Source organism: Aethalodelphis obliquidens, unplaced genomic scaffold, assembly GCF_003676395.1.
Source record: "Aethalodelphis obliquidens isolate GAN/ISIS:26980383/991018 unplaced genomic scaffold, ASM367639v1 scaffold49, whole genome shotgun sequence".
Classification (NCBI taxonomy): domain Eukaryota; kingdom Metazoa; phylum Chordata; class Mammalia; order Artiodactyla; family Delphinidae; genus Aethalodelphis; species Aethalodelphis obliquidens.
Window position 1 is genome coordinate 11,546,919 of NW_020837993.1, and position 25,396 is coordinate 11,572,314.

The window sequence follows — 25,396 nt, forward strand, 5'->3', positions numbered from 1 at the left end:
TAACAATATTTACTGTATCAGGAAGATAAAAAATAGATTAAGAATTTTGGCGGAGAACTGGAAACTTTAAAAATGGACATTTTAGAACTAAAAAAAGTAAGAGTATTAAGAACTGACAGGATGGGTTTAATAACAAATTAGACAAAGCAAAAGTGAGAATTGGTGAACTAAAAGACAGGAACAATATTCAGAATTTTTGAGACATAAAAGGATGGATAATTCAAAAGAAGAGTAAGACCTAGAGGATACAGTGAGAAGGTCTAACATACTTAAAATTGGAGTCCCAGAGGCAAAAAGAGAGAAAATTGGCCAGAAGTGGTATTTGAAGAGATAATCACAGAATTTTCCAAACCTAACAAAACACATCAAGCCATAGATTCAAGAAGCCCTTTAGAACCCATGTGGGATACAGTTAAAGCTGTGCTTTAAGAGAAATTTAAGTCTTTATGTGTATGAGAACACAGACATTTCACAAAAGAAGCTATCCAGGTGTCTAATAAATGTGTGAAAAGATGCTTGATTCAGTAATCAAGGAAATGCAAAATTAAAACCACAGACAGCATTAGGTACCCACCAGAACGGCTAAAGCAAAATAGATAATACCAGGTGTTAACAAGGGTATGGAAAAGCCCAAACTCTCATACACTGATGATGGCAGTACAAATTGGTGCAATCATTTTGACATTATCTACTAAAGTTGTAAATATGTGTATTCCATGACCCAGCATTTTCTCTCACAGTTATATACTAGAGAAATGCATATATGCACCATGAGCACCAAGAGATATGTAAAAGAATGTGCATGGCATTATTTGTTACAGCCAGCATCTAGAAATAATTCAGATTTCTGTCAGTAGTAGAGTGGATGAATATGTGATAGTACCTTTACATGAAGTAATACTGTACTGCAATGAAAATGAAGGAACTATGGCAGTAATCAACAACGTGGATGAATTTCACCAAACTAATACAAATGAAAGAAGATAGATGCAAATACTAAATGATTCTATCTACATAAAGTTTGAAAAGCAGATGAGCAAAGCTATAGTTTTAAGGATGTCTGTGTAGGTAGATGGTAAAACTATAAAAAACACGAAGTTACTGTAAAAGTCATGATATATGCCACTTTGTAGGTGGAACAATAGGAGTATTTTTGGGGCCCAATTATAGAAACTAGCAATATTCTTTGGGGTTCTATGGTTACATGGTTCATATGATAAATCCTTAATCTTTTAAGTTTTTGTTTTGTACGTCTTTCTGTATATGTATTATATTAAAAGTTTTTAAAATAAATATAATACTTTGATATAAAATAATTATAATCACAAATGTGGAGGCACTTTTAAAACTATGAGAATGTAATGTACATTGTAGTTATACTCTTAATTCTGAAATCTAGAGAGAAGAAAGTTCACACACCCATACATTCACACTCACAAAGATTTGGCAGCGTTTTGAATCTTTGAACATTATTGTCTGCATTGGCAGCTAGATATGCAGCTTCATCTTGAGATCATGAAGCGAGTCAGTATAAAAGGACAGGCCAACAAGCTGAGGATGGCAAAGTGGAAAGCTGGAAAGACTGGGTCCTCTGTGTTGAGCTGTTGAAGGCACTGAGCCTGCAACCACTTTTCCCCAAGTCTTATGTGAGATAATAGATTTTTCTCATTCTTAAGAGAAAAAGTGAAATAAAATACAGGCCACATCTAGGGGAATATTTGATAAATGAATAGGCATTTAATGTACTTAAATGTACAATTCAAAAAAGAAACCCAACTAGTATTTTAAAAATTGAAAAGCATGTTCATCGTTGATAGTAATCATGAGATTCAAATAAAAATGCAAAAAAACCACAACAACCCCACCTAGTAATTGCCAACTATTACCACTTTTATTGTGACGTGGAAAGCTGATGAAGGTGGGTGAAACTGATGATCTGGTTATGTGTTTGTGGCATTGGAAATTAGTAACAGTCGTTCTAGAAAGTTTTTGACAAGATGTTTCAGTAGTCATAAAAACCTGTTTTCCTCTAAGCCTAGTAATCCCATTTCCAGGAATCTCTCCTAAAGAAATCAATCAGACTATGCAAAGGTTCATTGCAACTTTATTTATAGTAGGGAATAATAGGAAAATATCAACATATTCAACAGTAAAAAAATTAAGTAAATTAAAAATTTCAACTGAATTCCAATTTTTAGTTGTGATTTAAAACTATGCAAAAAATATACACATGGAAGATAAAAGAAGAAATCCAAAATCATTGTAATAGTTTTGTTAGAATAGTGGAAGTATGTGTTTTCCCTCCTGTTTTCTAGTTTCTGAACTTTCTGTGATGCTATATTGATATGGTACATCTATAGTCATAAAATTATTATAGTAAATTGAGCATTCTTTTGTTTTATTCCTTGTAAAGTGATTTTTTATATTTTATCTATGTTATCGTCCAAATAAAACCTGCTAGTTTTGTATGTATTGTAGATTGTATATATCTTTCATGGAGGCAATCTGCTTATTGCTTATGGTTTACTAGGTAAATTTCTCTACTGAGAATTTACATTTAATACTCAGATAATACTGTAATTCAGATGACTTCGGGAACTCTTTATAACTTTGGGCCTCTTTTCAAAGAACAAGCATAAAGTAAAATTGCCCAAATCCAGCAGTTTCACTTTTTTAAAAACATGTTGAGAAAGAAAAAAATACACTGGACTAGAAAGAGTTCAGCAAGCTCTTGGAGTTGATATGGGTTGAGTGAAGGTAATAAGGATTTGCATTATAGCAGAGGCAGTGGCAGTTAAAAAGAAGAGATGGGTAAGGAGAAAGGCATTATAAAGAAAGAATAGCAAAGCTTCATAGCTCTGTGAAAGTGGGGATGGAAGTGATGGAGGATGACAGTAGTACAGGTGTTTAAAACAGGTTGAGTTTGAAATGACAGCAGCATATTTGGGGAACAGTGCCCACCAGGTAGTTGCATGTGGATTGGAAATTAGGAGACACAAAGCAGAACTACAGATTTAAGAGTCATATTGAGGCAGTGGTTGAAGCCATGGGGATACATGAAGTCTCTGAAAGAGAAGGAGACATGTAGCCTCTTTGGGGCTGTGTACATAGGAAAGATTGAGAGGGAATACAGAAGAATCAGAATCTCATGATTGTTTTAGATCATAAGTTTCTAATGGACAGAATCCATGTTGTTCATCATATAGGAATTTCCACTGAGTCAAGTAAATATGTCATCAGTGATTTTAAAACCCATGGTCTTTTTAAATTTTAGAAAACTCATTCACTTCTTTGTACAAATGACATAATTTTATAGACTTTTAAAGTATATTGTTATTTATTTACCTATTTATTGAATAATCAGCTGAAAGTTCGTCAGATTTTATGAAAAATTTGTCAAATATGATAAAATTAATTCTTGAACCTTGCTTTGGATGAATTTTTCAGAATCTTTTGAGATTTTCAAAATCCTTTGCATGTCAGTTCAACTTCTCAAATAGATTCATAGTAATAGCCCTAAAAGAGTAGTATTAAGAACATGGGAGTGCTTTCCAGCCACTTCAGTGCAGTATTTCAGATGACACAATATTCTGAAATAGAAGCCAGATTGATATAATTGAATGACTTGCCTTAGAGCTGTAGGACCATAATTAAGATCAGCTTTGTCAAGTTTCTGGAAACATTAGTATGCAGTTTGCTCAAAAGCATTTTTGTCACATTTGTGTCAGGGCATAAGTTATCATAAAGCTTGAAAACACATTTTAACAAAAGTCACATTAAATTGGGTTTATTCATTTAGAATCAGTACTTTATTCCTAAATTTGTAGGCTATGACAAGATGAGTTATATCCTTAAAGTATATACCTCAAAAGTCTATCCCAACAATATCTTCATTTTTGTCATAAAAAATGAACAGGAGGTAAGAAGGCACACATTAGGAAGTATATCACTACACTCCACAAAATAACAAATGGTGCATATAAGATTATCTTGTTTCAATCTGGCAAGTTACCAAACTCTTACATCATCCTGTAATCGTCTGCTGCGGACTCTGACTTTATACTCAGAAATATCGTGCTTTTAGGTCCCGTTTCACTCTTGTAATTTGATTCTCATGGGTTACTATGGTACCACGTCTAGCTGAAAAGCATCATAGATTCCACATGGGAAAAGCACATTAGTGCTTCTTAATAATGCGTTTTTCTAAATTACACCTTTGCATCATCTTATAATGTATTTGAGAGGAAATACTGCTTTATCCTTCAGATTTGAGTGCAAATCAAGTAAATAAGAATCTTCTATATATTATCAGAGAAATTAAGAACACACATTCATGCCATTATTTAAGAGAAGCATTTTTAATTTGTACTTACTTTCTACTGGTTTCTGTTAAACCTTCAGGTTTTTGTATAAAATTATTTGATGAGTATTTTATATCCAGATGACTTGCTTAGCAGTTAACCTCTGCCCAATTCATGGATGAGCTCTGCTCCACAGGGGATGGCCTAGTGCAGAGCTTGTTTTTTTAACAGCATTGCTTTCTGAAGCTTAACAGAGTGCAGGAAATTGCTTTCTGGGGTGTGGAAAGGAGATTCAGCCCAGATTTAATACATACCCCTTCAAGATAATGGAAGCAGAATGCAGGAAATAACCTCATAAGGTTAACTGAAGTATCAGTCCCCACAACAAAATTAAATCACATAATGAATTAAAAATGGTAGGTCACTTGGTAAAAGTTTTGGAGAAAGCAAGAGGAATTGGGTGAGAGTAAGTTGGAGGGGGAAAGAAGCACTGATCATCTGGAATCCCAACATTTTAAATGACAAGTGCTGAAGAGATACAGGCCAGTTCCTAAATGCTGCACCTCACTTCTCTGTTTTCTTTGTCCCTTGAAAATGTTCTGGTTAGGATCCAACAAAGTTGATTATATCACATTAGCAAAACATTAATTTTTAGTTTCTCCTATAAATAATTCACCTAAATAACATATCTTTTCAAACTCTTATATAAGCAAATATACTGAAGCATTCATTTCCTTCAGCAGAACTTCAAGAACTTAATCTCTTTCTAGTTAATATTTTTTAATTTTAGAATTTACATATCTATTCATCAATTGACCCTATTCGTTATATATTCTGTTCCTGAGAATGTTTTATAAACTGCCAAACACTATGTGGATTTTAGTGGGTTTAAATATTTCTCTTCCATTCAAGAAACTTTCATAGAATTAAAATGATCTGATAACCCAATACAAAAGCTCTTAAACTGAAAAATATGTGCAGTACATAATTGGTTTTTGTCATTAACTCATTGCAGTACTCATTGTACTACATTTCACTTCTTAGAATAGTCTTCTCAGGGTGAGATTTTAGGGAGGTTTTAGGCCGGTGTTAAGCACACAGCAGATAACTTAGTTTTGGTTAGTCCCTGCATGTATTTAACACAGACATGTATATATATATTTGTAATATCTGGTGTCTGTTTATTTTTGGAGGATTCCTTTTTTAAAAAATTTATTTATTTTTGGCTGCATTGGGTCTTCGTTGCTGCACGTGGGCTCTCTCTAGTTGCGGTGAGCGGGGTCTACTCTTCGTTGCAGTGCATGGGCTTCTTGCAGTGGCTTCTCTTGTTGCAGAGCACGGGCTCTAGGCACACGGGCTTCAGTAGTTGTGGTGCATGGGCTTAGTTGCTCCGCAGCATGTAGGATCTTCCTGGACCAGGGCTCGAACCCATGTCCCCTGCATTGGCAGGCAGATTCCTAACCGCTTCGCCACCAGGGAAGTCCTTTTTGGAGGATTCTAAAGTTGTCTTTTTTGCTTTATACTGGAAGGAAAAGAACAGAATAAATACAACTGCCCTTTCCTTGTAACAGTCGCTGAAGCCATGGACTCTGTGCTTATCTGCCCCACCATTCCTTAGTCACACTTTGTTCATTCATGCTTTAGTGTATCTTTCTCACCTTTATTCATAATGCCTGCCTTCTGTCATCTTTTGCCCTTTCAGACTGCTTAAATAGTTGATCCCACAAAGCCTTCCCTAATTAAAAGCCCACATGCCTGTATCAGTGCTTTGCTTTCTATTTCCTTGTAAATTTTGTGTGGTTACATTTCATTGTGTTGCCCATATCTCAAGTATAATTTTGACATCTTCGTGTCTCTGTGGTGTATGCCTGTTATTGCTAACTAGGTGAAAAGCTGCTTGAAGACCATGTAGGGTTTTTTTTTAATCCCTTCCTATAACTTCGTCACTGCATAGTGCTCTACACCTAATAGACATTTAAAAGTTTATTTCTAAATTGTAAGGGTAGTTCTGTGTTGTCTGATTTTAGATGGTTACTACTATTGATGTGTGAATGCTGAGTCCCACCCAGAGAATTCAAGAGGCCTCTTCAGCCCTCCAGGAACTTCTAGTTCACTATTCTGAATATTTTGTTTTTGGTCAGCTTGTAATAAACACTAGGAGTGGAATTCTTTTTTTTTTTTTTTTTAAACATCTTTATTGGGGTATAATTGCTTTACAATGGTGTGTTAGTTTCTGCTTTATAACAAAGTGAATCAGTCATACATAAACATATGTTCCCATATGTCTTCCCAGGAGTGGAATTCTTAAGCCAACAAAGTTTTCTTTTATTCGGTGCCCTTAAATTAACATCTATATACTGTAATATCTGTGGCAAGGGGGATTGAAGTGGAGTCAGCCCTACCCAAACCACATGGCTACACATGAGGAGGACTAGAATGACTGCAATATCCATGAAAATAGGGATGATCCCTTACATTAATTTTCTATCTCAACTGGTGCCCAAAAGTACTGTGTATATACAATAGAACCTATACCACACTGTATCTTTTCCTTATTTCCTATCTAAGAAAGATAGACAATTCTTTAGGGAAAGTTAAAAAGTAGGAATTAGTTGATTGAAGTCAGATAAATAACAAATACTTAAAGAAGACCTTAATGGTAGTTAAAGAACAGAACAGGTACAGGTAGAGCTATAAGGAAGAAGTACTTGGTGAAAATAAGGCATTAGAGCTGAGTGCTAAATAAGCTTCAGTTAAGGAGATACCCTGATACCTAGTTCTGTGCCCAGAACTTAGTAGGAGTGCCTTTGTTGTCGTGAGAATGAATGAATAGGCTGGTCTCAGGCATCTTCTTATATATCCCCATTATCTTGGTCCCCAATAGGAGATGCCCCATTAGAAACATATTTTGTGTTTTAAGTTTCTGTCAACAGGTCCAAGCAGTAAGACTGGAAACAAGTGGCATTAGTCTTAAACTTCATATGTATTTCAGACTTGCTTCACTCTCTGCTTATTTTTAAAATATTCAAAGATGACATGGTTAGATATTCATGAGTTTTATTATAAAATTCACTTGAAACTGGGACTGGGGAAAACTTGCATCATATTTGTACCACAGTATTTTAATGACTCGTTTCATGTTAATGAACAGTATTTCTTTTTTCCAGGGAATGGATTTGTAAACTCAAGAGCTTCTCCAAATTTGATTGGAACTACTGGTGCAAATAGTTTAGGCAAAGTTATGCCTACAAAGTCTCCCCCTCCTCCAGGTGGTGGCAGTCTTGGAATGAACAGTCGAAAACCAGATCTTCGAGTTGTCATCCCCCCTTCAAGCAAGGGCATGATGCCTCCACTGGTATGTTAAACCTTTCTTCAGTTTCATTCTTTAAAACATGTATTTTATACATGGTATATATTCTCCTTTGCAATTTACTGTACTTCCATAGACTCTAGACCTTTTCCTAATAAGTATTTCTATTTGAAATTAGCATTTGAAGAGACAAGTTTATTTTAAATACACAGGAATCAGATTATGGAAAAAACAGGAAATAAATCTACCTAATGGTTATTTAAAATTAAAGCTAAATATGGAGAAGTTATTATGTTAATTTTAATTTACCAAACTGGAATCTTTGCATAGAGATCTCATCCTCAATTTGATAAATTAAACCTGACTTAAGTACTTCTTCTCTGTGCCCTGCATACTTTGAGTAATTTTTTCACATACTTTTCTATAAGAGAAATACTAAATTATTTGTTAGAAAATTCTACATACCAAAGAGAACTATTGTAGAATAGGAAAGAATGCATAAAAACTTGGATGAGTTGTTCTCATAATTTTTGTTTATTCCTTCTCAAATAACCTTCCCATTTAACTCTTATAAGAATACAGGTCTGCCCACCCCAGCCCTTAACAATGTTCCAGCCTCATTTGCTTTTGAATCCTGTGTTTATAAGAAGAGGAAAATATGTCTACCCCCCTTAGCTTTCTATAGAAAAAAGTTAGAATATATATGCAAGTTTTAAAACCATTCTGATTTTAGCAACTGTTTGACTACTAACAATCAATGTGATGTGTCAGGTGGTCTTCCTACTATGCAGCTGCTAAACTGGCCATTTGATTGTTTGCTAAGTGAAAGTAATGCTATCAGGCTTTAGATAATAATTCTACATTGTATAATGATTTATAGATTCCCAAACATCTTTATATGCATTGTATCATTTGATTCTCAAACAGTGATCTTGGCAGGTAAGATAAGGAAACCAAGGGAAGGTTAGTACTGGTCCAGGGTAGCACAAAAGAGAGCCAGAACCAAAACCCTTTAAGTCAAAAAACAAAGTGCTTTTTCATTCGGAGATACAGAAAATTGGAAACTTGCTCCCAGTCTTACACTGAAAAAATGTTGGACAAACAATTTCATAGTTTTCCTTGAACACATTGTAGTGCTGAAATTTCAGAGCAAACAACTGGCCTAGACTCTAGGGAGAGACAGATACTGCAGGGAGAGGACATTGGAGCACTGACTTTATCTGGGCAAGACACAGATAATAAGAGTTAAGCTAGGGTGATTGGTGAATTGCTGGAGGCCAAGTATTCACTGGCAGGACTCTGTAAAACCCCTGGGACTGCTATGTAGGGAGTCTTAAGCCCTCTTGAAGGCTTTTTCTCCATGAACCCCACTGGGTGCTCACAGAAAAAATTGGGAATATCCTGAAAAAGTCTCCTCTGTGGTGTACAACGGGAAGAGAGGAGAAGAGCAGCCACTGCACTAGGGGCAAAAAGTTTTGCCTGGATCCTTCTCCCCTTTCACTCCTATGGAACAGAAGTCTTAATCTGTGAGGAGATGAATGACATAAATGGTCATCCTTAGGCATTGGTGAATTCCCATTGTATCTGGGGAAATGGAAAAGGAAAACTCTCTCAGCCCATGGTGGAGGAGCAGGAACAATGTCATGAACATGGCAGAATTTCTGAGAAGGCTGCAGCCTGTTGCACAGCACAAAGAGGAAGGCTTAAAACTGAGAATGAGCGGTCTTTGGGGAAAAAACAAATAAACAAAAAACCTCTAGCCAACCAATCTTCCATTCCCACCAGAGGGATTTGAGGCCTGTGGTGGATACACTGAGGGTAACCATAGCAACAGTGAAGCTCAAACCCAGCCCAGTTCTTAATTAAATTAACTCAAACTCTGTACTAAAGGCCTAGCAGGAGGAAAGACCTGTTACAGGTCTTCAGGTCAGTAGGAATTACCCAAACTGAAATATAAAGAGAAGAATCAAAACAAACAAAAAAAAACAGAACAAAGCCTCTAATATTTGTGGGGCTTTTTCAGATGATTTAACATGTTTAGAATTCCAAAAAGAGAAGAGAGAGAGAACAGAGCAGAAGAAATGTGTTTGAAGAAATAATAACCAACACCAAACACACACACACTCAGACTGCTAAAACAGAAGACAAAGAGGAAAATCTTAAAGGCAACCAGGGAAAAGAGACGCATAAATATACAGAGGAATGAAGATAAGAATTTATACCGTACTTCTTTTCAGAAACTATGCAAGCTACAAAACAGTGGAGTAATCTAAAGTGCTGAAATTAAAACAAAAACCAAAAAACTTTCAACCTAGAATTCTGTACCCAGCAAAAATACCTTTCAAGAAATGAAAGAGAAATAAAAACATTCTCAAAAAAAAATTGTGGGAATTTATTGCCAGCAGACATACTCTACAAGAAATGTTAAAGGATTTCCTTTGGAAGAAGGAATATGCTACCAGCAAACTCTTGGGTCTATACAGAGAAATAAAGAACAATGGAAATGGAATAAATGAAGATAAAATAAAATTCATTTTGTCCTTCATTTGATAAACTTTAATTTTAGAACAGTTTTAAATTTATACAAAGATTGCAAAGGTGGTACAGAAAGTTCCCATATGCTGCACACCCAATTTTTCCTGTGACTTAACATCTTACATTAGTATGGTACATTTGTTACAACTAATGAATCCATATTGATACATTATTATTAACTAAAGTCTACACTTTATTAGGATACCCTTAGTTGTTAACCCCATGTCTTTTTCTGTTCTGGAATCCAATCCAGGAATACAACATTGCATTTAGTAGTCATGTCTCTTTAGGCTCTTCTTGGCTGTGATAGTTTTTCTAAGATTTTAATGACCTTGACAGTTCTGAGTATTGGTCAGATATGTTGTAGAATGTTCCTGAATTGTGGTTTTTCTGATGTATTTCTCATGATTAGACTGGTGTTATATATGTTTGGGGGAGGAAGGCTGTGGAACTAAAGTGCCATTTTCATCACATTATATTAAGGGTACATACTATCAACATGACTGTTGATCACTTTGGTCATCTTGCTGGTGTAGTATTTCACTGGCTACTCTTTTCCCCCTTCCCATACTATCCTCTGTAGAAGGAAGTTACTGTACAAGGCCCACACCTAAGGAGCAGTGGGGGTTATTCTCCTACCTCCTTGAGGGCAGACTATCTACATACATTATTTGTAGTTCTTCTGCACAGGTGACTTATCTGTTCTCTCTCATTTATTTAATCATTTATTTATAGTGAATATTAATATGGACTCATGGACATTTATTTTATACTTTGGGTTATAATACTAAATTCTGTTAATATATGATTCTATCAATACCAATATTAGTTTATTCTGTTGCTCAAACTGTTCCAGCTTTAGCTGTTGAGGACTGTTCAAATGGTTCCTGTGCCTCTTTTAGGTACCTCATCTTTGTGGGGTTTTTTTGGCAGGGAGGAAAGTGGGGGTTACTATTTTATTTTCTGGTTACTACAGAATGCTCCAGGCTCATCTTGTGTATTTCCTGCCCCAGTCCTGGAATCGGGCATTTCTCTGAGAAACCTTGGTTCCTTTTATTGGAGAATGATATTAGAAACCAAGATCTGGGTGTTTTTCCTCTTCTTACTTGCCCCAAAAGATAATTGGCTTTCTAAAGCAAAAATAGTGGCAATGACTTTTGTGTTTGTAGCATATGTAAAAATAAAATGACGGCAGAGGGATCAGAAATATACTGTTGTAGGTGTTTACACATGATGAGGTGTATATTTGAAGGTGAACTCCAATTAACTGAAGATGTATATTGTAAACCCTAGTACAGCTATAGGAAATAAAAAGAGGTATAAATAAGTCAATAGAGGAGATAAAATAGAAACATAAAATATGCTCCAGTAGCCCAAGAAATGGGAGAAAAAGAGAATAATAAAGAACAGATGGAACAAATGAAATATAGCTAGCAAGATTGTAGATTTTAATCCAACTATACAAGTAAACATGGTCATAAACATCAGTTAAAAGACAAAATGTCAGATTGGTTAAAAAAGGAAGATCATACAGTACACTGTCTATAAGAATCCACTTTAAATATAAAGACATAGGTAAAAGGATGGAAAAAAATGTACCATGCAAACATTAACCAAAAGAAAGCTAGTGTAGTCATATTAATTTCAGGCAATGTAGACTTCACAATAAGGAATATTATCAAGGATAAAGAAGGATATTACATAGTCCATATTCCAAGAAATAAGTATCTTTAATGTGTATGCACCTAACAGCACACCTTCAAAATACATAAAGCAAAAACTGATACAACTAAAAGGTGGAAGAGAAAAATCCACAATTGTAGTTGGAACCTTCAACACTCTTCTCTCAGTAATTGATAGAACAAGTAGGCAGAAATATCAGTTAGGGGTTTAGGTGACCTGAGCAATATTAACCAACCTGATGTAAGAGACAGTTATAGAACACTTCACTTCACATAGCAGAACACATATTCTTCTTAAGGGCACTTGGTACATTCAGCAATTTAGACCATATCCTGTGCCATAAAACAAACCGTAGCAAATTTCAATCATACAAATTACAGTCTCTGAGCATAATAAAATCAATAACAGGAAGACAACCGGAAAGTCTCCACATATAGAAATTAAATAACATACTTTTAAATAACTCATGGGTGTAAGAGGAAATCTCAAGGGAAAATTTGAAATACCTATAGCATATCAGAATTTTAGGGACCACCTAGGGTAGCATTGAGAGGGGAAATTCATAGCACTAAACGTTTATATAAGAAAAGACGAAGTTCCCAAATCAGTAAGCTTTTACTTTAAGAAACTAGGGAAAGAAGAGCAAACTTAACCCAAAAGGAACCAGAAGAAAAGAAAAAAATGAGGAGCAGAAATTAACGAAACTTAGAAAGACAGTAGAGAAAAGGAATCAAACCAAAGGCTGTTTTTTTTTAAAAGATGAATAAAACTGCTAAATTTCTAGTCAAGGTTACCGAAGAAAAAGAGAAGAACACAAGTTATCAATATTAAGAACGAAAGAGGTTACATAACCCAAAGATACTGAAAGATACTGCAAACAATTATTGTACAGAAGATAAGCTACAGAATAATACTACAAACAATTATTGTATAACAGTTAATCTAAAAACAAAACAACACTACAACTTAAAAAGGGGGTAAGGGGAATACTACAAACAACTCTATTCTAATAGATTTGATAGTTTAGATGATATGGGTAAATTATTTTAAAAATACAAATTACCAAAGAATTATTAGACTCACTGAAGAAGAAATAGTTAACCTAAATAGTAAATATCTATTAAAGAAATTGAATTCCTAGTTTTAAAACCTTCCCAAAAAAAACTCCAGATGCAGAGAGTTTTACTGCCAAATTTTACCAAATATTTAAGAAGAAATGATATCAATTCTACATAATTTATTTCAGAATAGAGGAAAGGAGGGAACACCTTTTCTTTTTTTTAAGATTTAATTTTATTTATTTTTTTGGCTGCATTGGGTTGCTGCACATAGGCTTTCTCTAGTTTTGGCAAGGGGGGGCTACTCTTCGTTGCGGTGCACGGGCTTCTCCTTGCAGTGGCTTCTCTTGTTGCGGAGCATGGTCTCTAGGCCCGCAGGCTCAGTAGTTGTGGCTCGCGGGCTCTAGAGCGCAGGCTCAGTAGTTGTGGTGCACAGGCTTAGTTGCTTCATGGCATGTGGGATCTTCCCAGACCAGGGATCGAACCCGTGTCCCCTGAATTGGCAGGCAGATTCTTATCCACTGTGCCATGAGGGAAGTCCCAGGAGGGAACACCTTTCAATTCATTTTATTAGACCAGCATTACTCTAATACAAATCAGAATAAGACATTACAAAAAAAGTATAAGCCAGTATCCCTCATGAACTCTAGACATAAAATCCTCAACAAATATTAGTTTATTAGTAAATAAATTCATCAGTATCCTAAAAAGGATAATATATTAAGACCAAGTGGGTTTCATTTCAGGAATACAAGGCTGATTATAAATTTGAAAATTCATCAATATAATTTACCATGTTAACAGAATTCAACTTTTATTCATAATAAAAATAACTTTCATCAAACTAGGAGAAGAAAGGAAGTTTTTTAACCTAATAAAGAGTATTTTCAGAAATTCTACAACTAATACACCTAATAAGGGGGAAACAGTCTTTTGGTAAAATAATATTAGGAACTAGACAGTGTTGTTTATTCTCCCACTCATATCCAACACTGTACTGGAAGTCCTAGATGAAACAGTAAGGCAATAAAAATAAATAAAATGTATACACACTGGGAAGAAAGAAGTTAAACTCTGTTCACAGAAGATAATAGTTATGTAGAAAAGCATAAAAGAACCTACAAAAAAACTTCCAGTGAACAATTGGAATATGAAATTTTAAAATACCATTTAAATATTACTCAAAAAAATGCCTACAAATTTCACCAAATATTTGCATGATTTTCATGCTAAAACTACAAAACATTGTTGAAAGAAATCAAAGAGCCAGATGAGACAGATATCATATTAATGGGTTTGAAGACTCAATATTGTCAAGATGTCACTTCTTCCTAAATTGGTCAAGAGATTAAAACACAACCCCAGTTTAAATCACAGCAAGGTTTTTTGTAGATATCAACAAGCCAATTCTAAAATATGTATGGAAAGGCAAAGGAACTACATTGGCCAAAACAATTTTGAAAGAGAACAAAATAGGAAGACTAAGACTAACTGGTTTCAAGACCTACAATAAAGCTACAATAATAATGTGTGATACTGGCAAAAAGATGAGCACATTAGGTCAAAGAACAAAACAGAGAGCCCAGAAAATAGAGCCACAGAAATATATTCAGTTGGTTTTTTACAAAGGTAGTAGGGCAATTCAGTGGAGTAAGGATAGTCAGTACAACTAATGGGGCTGCAGCAATTTAGCATCCATATGCAAAAACAGAACCTCGATGTATAATTCATAGCTTATACAAAAATTAACTTAAAATGTATTATAGATCCAAATGTAAAACACAAAACGCTGAAACTTCTAGAAGAAAACATTGGAGAATTACAACATCAAAAGCATGATCCATAAAGAAAAAATTGATATATTGGTATTTAACAAAATTTAAGTTTCACTCCATGAAAAGGCCCTGTTCAGAGAATAAAAAGACAATCTACAGATAAGGAGAGAATATTTGCAAAATCACCTATCTAGTAAAAGATTTTTATCCAGAATGATACAACTACACACCTGTTAGAATGACTAAAATTACAAAAACAAAACCAAAAAACTAAAAATGCCAAGTTCTGGTGAGGATGCAGAGCAACAAGAATTCTCATGTATTCCTGCTTGGAATTCAAAATGGTACAGCTACTTTGGAAAACAGTTTGACAACTTCTTATAAAGTTAAATATATACTTGTCATACAACCCAACGATCCTGCTCCTAGAGTATTTACTCAAGTGAATTGAAAACCATGCTTATATAAAAAACTTATATTTTTCATAATCTCCCAAAAGTGAGAACAACCCAGATGTCCTTCCAGCAGATAAATGGGTATACACACTCTGGTACATCCATACAAAAGAATATTGCTCAGTAATACAAAAGGGATGAAGTATTTATTCACAACAATATAAATGAATTGTAAATGAATTTTGCTAATTGAAAGACGCCAGATCCCAAAGACTACGTAGTATATACATGATTACATTTATATTTCATAATGGAAAATGCAAAACAGATAAGTGGTTGCCAGGGGTGGGGAGAGGAGTCAAATACAAAAGGGGTAGTATAAGGGAATTTTTGAGGGGATGGAACTATCTGTGATACTGTATTGTTCAATACATGAATCTATGCTTTTGTTAAAACCTACAAAACTGTACAATACAAAGAGTGATTTTTTTTACTATATGCCATTAAAAAAAGTCAACCAGGATTCCAGGGGAACCCAAGATGAAATACAGACCATGATACATAAATATAACGTTATTACAAATGAGTGATATGATGATACTGAAGGGGATACTGAAGAGCTGCTCTAAATAACTTTGGAAACTGTTCTGACTGGATACCATAAGTATGGAGACCAAAAAAAATTGCATGAAATCACAGTGCTCAAGATGGTAAATTTGTTACACACATACACACCCTTAAGCAAGCAACTACTATACATTGTAGATAAAGAAAGCCAGGTTTCTCGAGAAAAAACTTACAATAAAGCAATGTGGGTGGGGAAGGCTGTAAAGAACCCTGTTTTTCAGGGTTGTATTTGGAGGTTTCAGTATGAACTTTTTTTTTTTTTAACCTATATACAGATAGATAGATACAGAAATAGATGTTGTGTACACATGAATTCGTATACATCATATATTTCCTAGCTGTAACTGCTGAGAGGGTCTTAAAACAATGACACCTGGTAACTGAGCACACCTCGCACTCAGATCTTAGTTTCTAAACACTATTCTCCAATAAAAAGAATCAAGACTCCTTGGAGAAGTGATTGATTGTAGAGCTAGGGTCAGGAAAATACACAATGAACCAGAGGTGCCAGAGTATAAGGAAATGTATGTCAAAAGTCAGAGGAGCCCAGCCTTTCAGAGGAGCTCCCAGTGGCCAGATCTAGAACAATTTAAGCAACAAAATAAATAACAATATTATTGGGTTATAACACAAGAGGAATAAAAGAATTAAAAATACTGAGACTGTTACTAATTAATTGATTGAATAAATAAAGGGAGAAGGGACAACTCTTCCTTAGAGAAGAATTCTAATTAAATACAGGTAGAAAGAATGAGAGAAATGGCAAATCACCATTGTAACACCACAGTGCAGACCTTGAAGGCAAAGTCAATGGATGAATGCTAAAATTAGCAAAAATTAAAGGAGAAATGGGGTATTTAATAAATCTCAGAATGTCTCTCCCCGAATAATCATTGATTACAAAAAGAAAAATAGTGATTTTATAGTGGAGAATCCTGGAAGACACTACCTTAACCAGAAGATCAAGGTTAACATCACTGGTAATGGGATGACATGTGCTAAGAGGATCACTTCATCCCTGTGGTCTTCTTCCAAAAGTCCATGCTATCTGTCTAACTATGAGAAAATATCAGACAGACCCAAACTGAAGGATGATCTCCAAGATACCTGACCTTTACTCTTCCAAAGTTGTCAAGGTCAGTCATGAAAAACAAGGAAAGACTGAGGGAACTGTGGAGACCAGTGGAGACTAAGGATACATGACAGCTAAAGACATGTGAGATGCAGGATCTGATCCAGGACCAGAAAAAAGACATTCATGAAAAGACTGAAAGCCAAGGAAACTCTATAGCTTTGGTTACTACTACATGCAATTTTGACAACTGCATCCTGTTTCTTCAGGGTGTTAACTTTGGGGGAAACTGGATGAGGTGTGTGGTGGTGTGCTCTCTTTGCAGCTGCTCTCTAAGCCTAAAACTGTTTCAGAATACAAACTTAAAAATACATACATAGAGGCGCAGTTGATTATGGAAGATTCTCACAAGAATAACACTTCAGGGACAGCACCTAAATCTGGTTCAACAGTTCAGGGAGCTCATATTTCTCATATTCGTCAACAGCCGTGTGGCTGATGGGGTCTTGGTGCAATGGCCTGGTGTCAGGCCTGAGCTTCTGAGGTGGGAGAGCCGAGTTCAGGACATTGGACCATCAGAGACCTCCTGGCCCCACGTAATATCAATCAGTGAGAGCTCTCCCAGAGATTTCCATCTCAACACTAAGACCCAACTCCACCCAACAGCCAACAAGCTCCAGTGCTGGATGCCTCATGCCAAACAACAAGCAAGACAGAAACACAACCCCACCCATTAGCAGAGAGGCTGCCTAAAATCATACTAAGTTCACAGACACCCCAAAACACACCACTGGATGCAGCCCTGCCCACCAGAAAGACAAGATCCAGCCCTACCCACCAGAACACAGGCACTAGTCCCCTCCACCAGGAAGCCTACACAAGCCACTGAAGCAACCTCACCCACTGGGGACAGACACCAAAAACAACGGGAAGTACAAACCTGCAGCCTGCAAAAAGGAGACCCCAAACACAGTAAGTTAAACAAAAAGAGAAGACAGAGAAATATGCAGCATATGAAGGAACAAGATAAAAACCCACCAGACCAAACAAATGAAGAGGAAATAGGCAGTATACTGGAAAAAGAATTCAGAATGATGATAGTAAAGATGAGCCAGTCTCCAATAGAATGAAGAAAATACAAGAAACGTTTAACAAGGACCTAGAGGAACTAAAGAGCCCACAAACAACGATGAACAACACAATAAATGAAATTAAAAATTCTCTAGAAGGAATCAATAGCAGAATAACTGAGGCAGAAGAACGTATAAGTGACCTGAAAGATAAAATAGTGGAAATAACTACCGCAGAGCAGAATAAAGAATGAAAAGAATTGAGGACAGTCTCAGAGACCTCTGGGACCATATTAAATGCACCAACATTCGAATTATAGGGGTCTCAGAAGTAGAAGAGAAAAAGAAAGGGTCTAAGAAAATATTTGAAGAGATTATAGTTGAAAACTTCCCTAACAAGGGAAAGGCAATAGTCAATCAAGTCCAGGAAGCGCAGAGAGTCCCATACAGGATAAATCCAAGGAGAAGATGCCAAGACACATATTAATCAAAGTATCAAAATTTAAATACAAAGAAGAATATTAAAAGCAGCAAGGGAAAAGCAACAAATAACATACAAAGGAATCCCCATAAGGTAAACAGCTGATCTTTCAACAGAAACTCTGCAAGCCAGAAAGGAGCGGCAGCATATAATTAAAGTGATGAAAGGAAAAAATCTACAACCAAGATTACTCTACCCAGCAAAGATCTCATTCAGATTTGACAGAGAAATTAAAACCTTTACAGACAAGTAAAAGTTAAGAGAATTCAGCACCACCAAACCAGCTTTACAACAAATGCCAAAGGAACTTCTCAAGGCAGGAAACACGAATGAAGGAAAAAACCTCCAAAAACAAACCCAAAGCCATTAAGAAAATGGTAATAGGAACATATATATCGATAATTACCTTAAATGTAAATGGATTAAATGCTCCCACCAAAAGACACAGACTGGCTGAATGGATACAAAAACAAGACCCATATATATGCTGTCCACAAGAGACCCACTTCAGACCAAGGGACACATACAGACTGAAAGTGAGGGGATGGAAAATGAAATTCCATGCAAATGGAAATCAAAAGAAAGCTGGAGTAGCAATTCTCATATCAGACAAAATAGACTTTAAAATAAAGACTATTACAAGAGACAGAGAAGGACACTACATAATGATCAAGGGATCAATCCAAGAAGAAGATATAACAATTGTAAATATTTATGCATCCAACATAGGAGCACCTCAATACAGAAGGCAAATGCTAACAGCCATAAAAGGGGAAATCAACAGTAACACAATCATAGTAGGGGACTTTATACCCACTTTCACCAATGAACAGATGATCCAAACAGAAAATAAATAAGGAAACACAAGCTTTAAATGACACATTAGACAAGATAGCCTTAAGTGATATTTATAGGACATTCCATCCAAAAACAACAGAATACACTGTCTTCTCAAGTGCTCATGGAACATTCTCCAGGCTAGATCATATCTTGGGACACAAATCAAGCCTTGGTAAATTTAAGAAAATTGAAATCATAACAAGTATCTTTACTGACCACAATGCTATGAGACTAGATATCAATTACGGGAAAAAAACTAAAAAATACAAACACATGGAGGCTAAACAGTACTCTACTAAATAACCAAGAGATCACTGAAGAAAACAAAGAGAAATCAAAAAGTACCTAGAAACAAATGATGATGAAAACACAACCCAAAACCTATGGGATGCAGCAAAAGCAAAAGCAGTTCTAAGAGGGAAGTTTATACCAATACAATCCTACCTCAAGAAACAAGAAAAATCTCAAACAACCTAACCTTATACCTAAAGCAATTAGAGAAAGAAGAACAAAAAACCCTAAAGTTAGCGGAAGGAAAGAAATCATAAAGATCAGATCAGAAATAAATGAAAAAGAAATGAAGGAAACAATACCGAAGATCAGCAAAACTAAAAGCTGGTTATTTGAGAAGATAAACAATATTGATAAACCATTAGCCAGACCTATCAAGAAAAAAAGGGAGAAGACTTAAATCAACAGAATTAGAAATGAAAAAGAAGTAACAACTGACACTGTAGAAATACAAAGGATCATGAGAGATTACTACAAGCAACTATATGCCAATAAAATGGACAACCTGAAGAAATGCACAAATTCTTACAAAAGCACAACCTTCCGAGGCTGAACCAGGAAGAAATAGAAAATATAAACAGACCAATCACAAGCACTGAAATTGAAACTGTGATTAAAAGTCTGCCAACAAACCAAAGCACAGGACCGGATGGGTTCACAGGTGAATCTATCAAACATTCAGAGAAGAGCAAACACCTATCCTTCTCAAACTCTTGGAAAATATAGCAGAGGGAGGAACACTCCCAAACTCATTGTATGAGGCCACTATCACCCTGATACTAAAAGCAGACAAAGATATCACAAAAAAAGAAAACTACAGGCCAATATCACTGATGAACATAGATGCAAAAATCCTCAACAAAACACTAGCAAACAGAATCCAACAGCACATTAAAAGGATCATACACCATAATCAAGTTGGGTCTATCTCAGGAATGCAGGGATTCTTCAATATATGTAAATCAATCAATGTGATACACCCTGTTAACAAATTGAAGGCTAAAAACCATATGATCATTTCAGTAGATGCAGAAAAAGCTTTCGACAAAATTCAACACCCAGTTATGATAAAAACTCTCTAGAAAGTAGGCATAGAGGGAACCTACCTCAACATAATAAAGGCCGTATATGACAAACCCACAGCCAACATCATTCTCAATGGTGAAAAACTGAAACCATTTCCTCTAAGACCAGGAACAAGGCAAGGTTGAGCCTTCTCACCACTGTTATTCAACATAGTTTTGGAAGTTTTAGCCACAGCAGTCTGAGGAGAAAAAGAAATAAAAGGAATCCAAATCAGAAAAGAAGAAGTAAAACTGTCAGTGTTTGCAGATGACGTGATACTATACATAGAGAATCCTAACATGTTACCAGAAAACTACTAGAGCTAATCAATGAATTTGGTAAAGTAGCAGGATACAAAATTAATGCACAGAAATCTCTTGCATTCCTATACACTCATGATGAAAAATCTGAAAGAGAAATTAAGGAAACACTCCCATTTACCACTTCAACAAAAAGAATAAATCACCTAGGAATAAACCTACCTAAGGAGACAAAAGACTTGTATGCGGAAAACTGTAAGACACTGATGAAAAATTAAAGACAGTACAAACAGATGGAGAGATATACCATGTTCTTGGATTGGAAGAATCAACGTTGTGAAAATGACTATAGTACCCAAAGCAATCTACACATTCAGTGCAATCCCTATTAAACTACCAATGGCATTTTTCACAGAACTAGAACAAAAAATTTCACAATTTGTATGGAAACACAAAAGACCCTGAATAGCCAAAGCAATCTTGAGAAAGAAAAACGGAGCTGGAGGAATCAGGCTCCCGGACTACAGACTATACTACAAAGCTACAGTAATCAAGACAGATGGTACTGGCACAAAAATAGAAATACAGATCAATGGAACAGCATAAAAAGCCCAGAGATTAAACCCACACACATATGGTCACCTTATTTTAATAAAGGAGGCAAGAATATACAATGGAGAAAAGACAGCCTCTTCAGTAAGTGGTGCTGGGAAAACTGGACAGCTACATGTAAAAGAGTAAAATTAGAACACTCCCTAACACTGTATACAAAAATAAATTCAAAATAGATTAAAGACCTAAATGTAAGGCCAGACACTATAAAACTCTTAGAGGAAAACATAGGCAGAAAACTCTGTGACATAAATCACAGCAAGATCCTTTTTGACCCACCTCCTAGAGAAATGGAAATAAAAACAAACAAATGGGACCTAATGAAACTTAAAAGCTTTTGCACAGCAAAGGAAACCATAAACAAGATGAAAAGACCACCCTCAGAATGGGAGCAATATTTGCATATGAAGCAACAAAGGATTGATCTCCAAAATGTACAAGCAACTCATGCAGCTCAATATCAAAAAAACAACCCAATCCAAAAATGGGCAGAAGACCTAAAATAGACATTTATCCAAAGAAGATATACAGATTGTCAACAAACACATGAAAGGATGCTCAGCATCACTTATCATCAGAGCAATGCAATTCAAAACCACAATGAGGTATCACCTCACACCAGTCAGAATGGCCATCATCGAAAAATCTACAAACAACAAATGCTGGAGAGGGTGTGGAGAAAAGGGAACCCTCTTGCGCTGTTGGTGGGAATGTAATTGATACAGCCACTGTGGAGAACAGTATGGAGGTTCCTTAAAAAAAGAAAAATAGAACTACCATATGACCCACTGGGCTACTGGGCATATACCCTGAGAAGAGCATAATTCAAAAAGACACATGCACCCCAATGTTCATTGCAGCACTATTTACAATAGCCAGGACATGGAAGCAACCTAAGTGTCCATTGACAGATGAATGGATATAGAAGATGTGGCACATATATACAATCGAATATTACTCAGCCATAAAAAGAAACGAAATTGAGTTATTTGTCTTGAGGTGGATGGACCTAGAGTCTGTCATACAGATTGAAGTAAGTCAGAAAGAGAAAAACAAATACCGTATGCTAACACACATGGAATCTAAAAAAAAAAAAACTTGGTTCTGACGAACCTAGGGGCAGGACAGGAATAAATACACAGATGTAGAGAATGGACTTGAGGACACCGGGAGGGGTAAGGGTAAGCAGGGACGAAGTTAGAAATTAGCACTGACATATATACACTACCAGCTGTAAAATAGTTAGTGGGAAGCAGCTTCATCGCATGCACAGAGAGATCAGCTCAGTGCTTTGTGACCACCTAGAGGGGTGGGATGGGGAAGGTGGGAGGGAAATGCAAGAGGGAGGGGATATGGGTGGGGGTGATATATATATACATATAGCTGACTTACTTTGTTATACAGCAGAAACTAACACAACATTGTAAAGCAATTATACTCCAATAAAGATGTTTAAAAAATACATACCTATATATAACAGAGAAGTATGTCCCCAAGAAAAGGAGTTGAGAAAAAATGACATTTAGGATAGTCATTTGGCTCACCTTTCATGAACTGGATGTGGAATACCTGCCACTATCCTTCAGAAATAAAAACTATAGGAAGTTTCATTTAAGGTGTAGAAATACATTTATAAGAATTACTAATAAACTGCAGGATTTAAGGACAAACTACAAGTTTGACATTTAGTACCTTGTCAGTTATCTTAATCTTTTTTTTAAGAGATCATGAAGCATCTCCGTGGAATTCTTAAAATTTGCCACAGAAACTATTTACACCCTTATCCCTGTAAGTTATAGTGAAAACTGTACACACACCCATATTATTTTGATGTGTCTTACAGTTGGAGATGTGTGAAGACATCTGTAACAAAACAGTTGAAGAGCATTTTGCGCACATTTGAAATAGAAGTTTATAGGCCAGGTAGTTGTTTTTCACAGTAAATAATGAGGCTTCTTCCTATTTTACACCATTGTCTGCTTTCAGATTGGGGCTTCATGTATCAGTGATGCTTATAAAGACACCTTTCGCAGATTGACAAAGAAGCTTGACTTACTCAAGTAAAATAATAAAAACCCTAGATAGTAGATTATTTCTAGCATATTAAGACTTTCTAGATGTGTAGGGGAAAAAGGAGCAGTATGTTTCATTCATCTTTTCTGTATGTGATTTATCAGTTCATTTCTCCTCCAGTCTCATTTTCTTCATATATGTGGTTTTTCTCCATTGAAATTATTATATTCATTTGAAAACTGTATTTGCAAATGATAAACATATAAATTTCTATTATTTAAAACTATACTTACTAAATGTTTGATTTCTTGTTGTTTCATAACAGTGTGCTTAGTTACTGTGGGAAATAAGAAAACAAGATAATTTCTGCCCACCAAGGAGCACAGAATCTAGTATAAGATAAATGGACATGTGTGACCAGGTAGGGTAGGGATGGGAGGATTTAGATGTAAGTATAGAGTTAATATTCTCCAGATTCCAAATAGAAACTAGTTTCATGATTAGGAAATACTTTTATATATTGTCACAGTAGCATGGCCATGTGTAGGCGAGGCCAGCATAAGAGCAGACCAAGTTGGGGTAGGAATGTCTAAATCCTGGCCCTAGAGGATTTAAAAGAATCTTTCCAGTCTTTTGAAGTCAACTACAGGTACAGAAACAATAAATAATTTATGTTTGTACTTACTGCATATATAATCATCTCTTTAGACTTCCAAACAACTGCTAGTGTTCAGATACCATGTTTTTCTAAAGAAATATTTAATATTCGAGTACCAACAGTCTTAGTAACTCTCTTATCCCTCTTATGTGCTGAGTGCAGTCGGAGGAAGAGGAATTGGAGTTGGTGAGTGTGGGTTTCCGATTGAAGGGAGTTGAAAAAGATGTAGAAAGTACTAATTCTCTTCAGTGTTTTTATCTAATATTCCCTTTGTTACACAGATTTTTTTTCTTGCTATTAAATACTGTCCAAACATTTTGAATAACTAAACCAACCTACGGGTACTGCAGAGTCTGGTTTTCCTACTTATAATTGTATATCTTGACCCATTTTATTTGTTACCACTTTTTAGGGAACTTTGGGATAGAGCCTTTATAAACAATAGCTGTCCATGATGAGAAGACACATTAAAGATTTTTTTTAAGGAAAGATACAGAATACCTTTTATAGTTCCCCAAATTATTAATATATTTTTAGAAAATGACTTCACCCTCACAGTTCCTCAGATTGTAACACACTGTCTTGTGTTTCTCTTTCTTTCAAAAAGATTACATCATTTTTGGTGAGGTCACCTTTTTTCAGAGTTAGAATTATTTCATCCTGCATGAGACGATCTGAACCACAAGGGGGTTCCCTGTTTATTAAAATGAATGTCTTTAATTTAACATACACAAACTTATTTTTTTTTCTATCAGAAGATATTCTGTTCTTAAAAGTAGCTATTACCTTTTTTCCAAAACAAATGATTTCTATTGGCTTTTTTTCTAGAAATTAAATTTGACTAAAAGTAACTTTCAGTTAATATATTTCTTTGGGAACTAAAACTCAAACCTCACAGAACTGATCTTCTGATTTCACAGTCAGCTGCTAATTAGGTGACCTTAAGGGGAATAAAAACTTGAAAATGTTTAGTTTTTAGCATGGACAGAGGTTTAGATTGCATGAAAGCATGGGGGAAAGGCATCTGTTCATTTTGTTTACATTATTATATATATATATATATGCATGTTGGTATGTTTTGCACAGTTGCTTTCTTTTCAGATAAGGTTGTCTGTGCTCTGTCCTTAAAACGAGAGATTGTTCTTTAACTTTGTGTTCACTCTCACAGTTTTGGATGTGGTTTCATATTGGTTAACTAAAATATACTAGCCAGCTTTCGTTGTGGCGTTGGATTATATCATGTGCAGATTTTAACTATCTTTTGGGGAAATACTGTACTTAATGATACAGTAATGATTAGCAAATGGATGTTTATAGTTCAAGATAAAATAATTCATCTTAGATTAAACC

General features: G+C 35.5%; 1 protein-coding gene across 13 annotated transcripts in view; it reads left to right on the top strand.

Annotated features, from left to right (window-relative positions):
- MEF2A (myocyte enhancer factor 2A) overlaps positions 1–25,396 on the top strand; it is a 174,604-nt gene that overhangs the window by 137,342 nt on the left and 11,866 nt on the right. For 8 of the 13 annotated variants that reach the window (XM_027083213.1, XM_027083209.1, XM_027083212.1 and 5 more), the window contains 2 exons: positions 7,469–7,656; positions 24,209–24,232. In XM_027083213.1, the coding sequence (XP_026939014.1) occupies positions 7,469–7,656; positions 24,209–24,232 (212 nt within the window). The remainder of the gene's footprint in view (positions 1–7,468; positions 7,657–24,208; positions 24,233–25,396) is intronic. The other 5 variants (XM_027083218.1, XM_027083219.1, XM_027083215.1 and 2 more) reach the window with 3 other exon arrangements.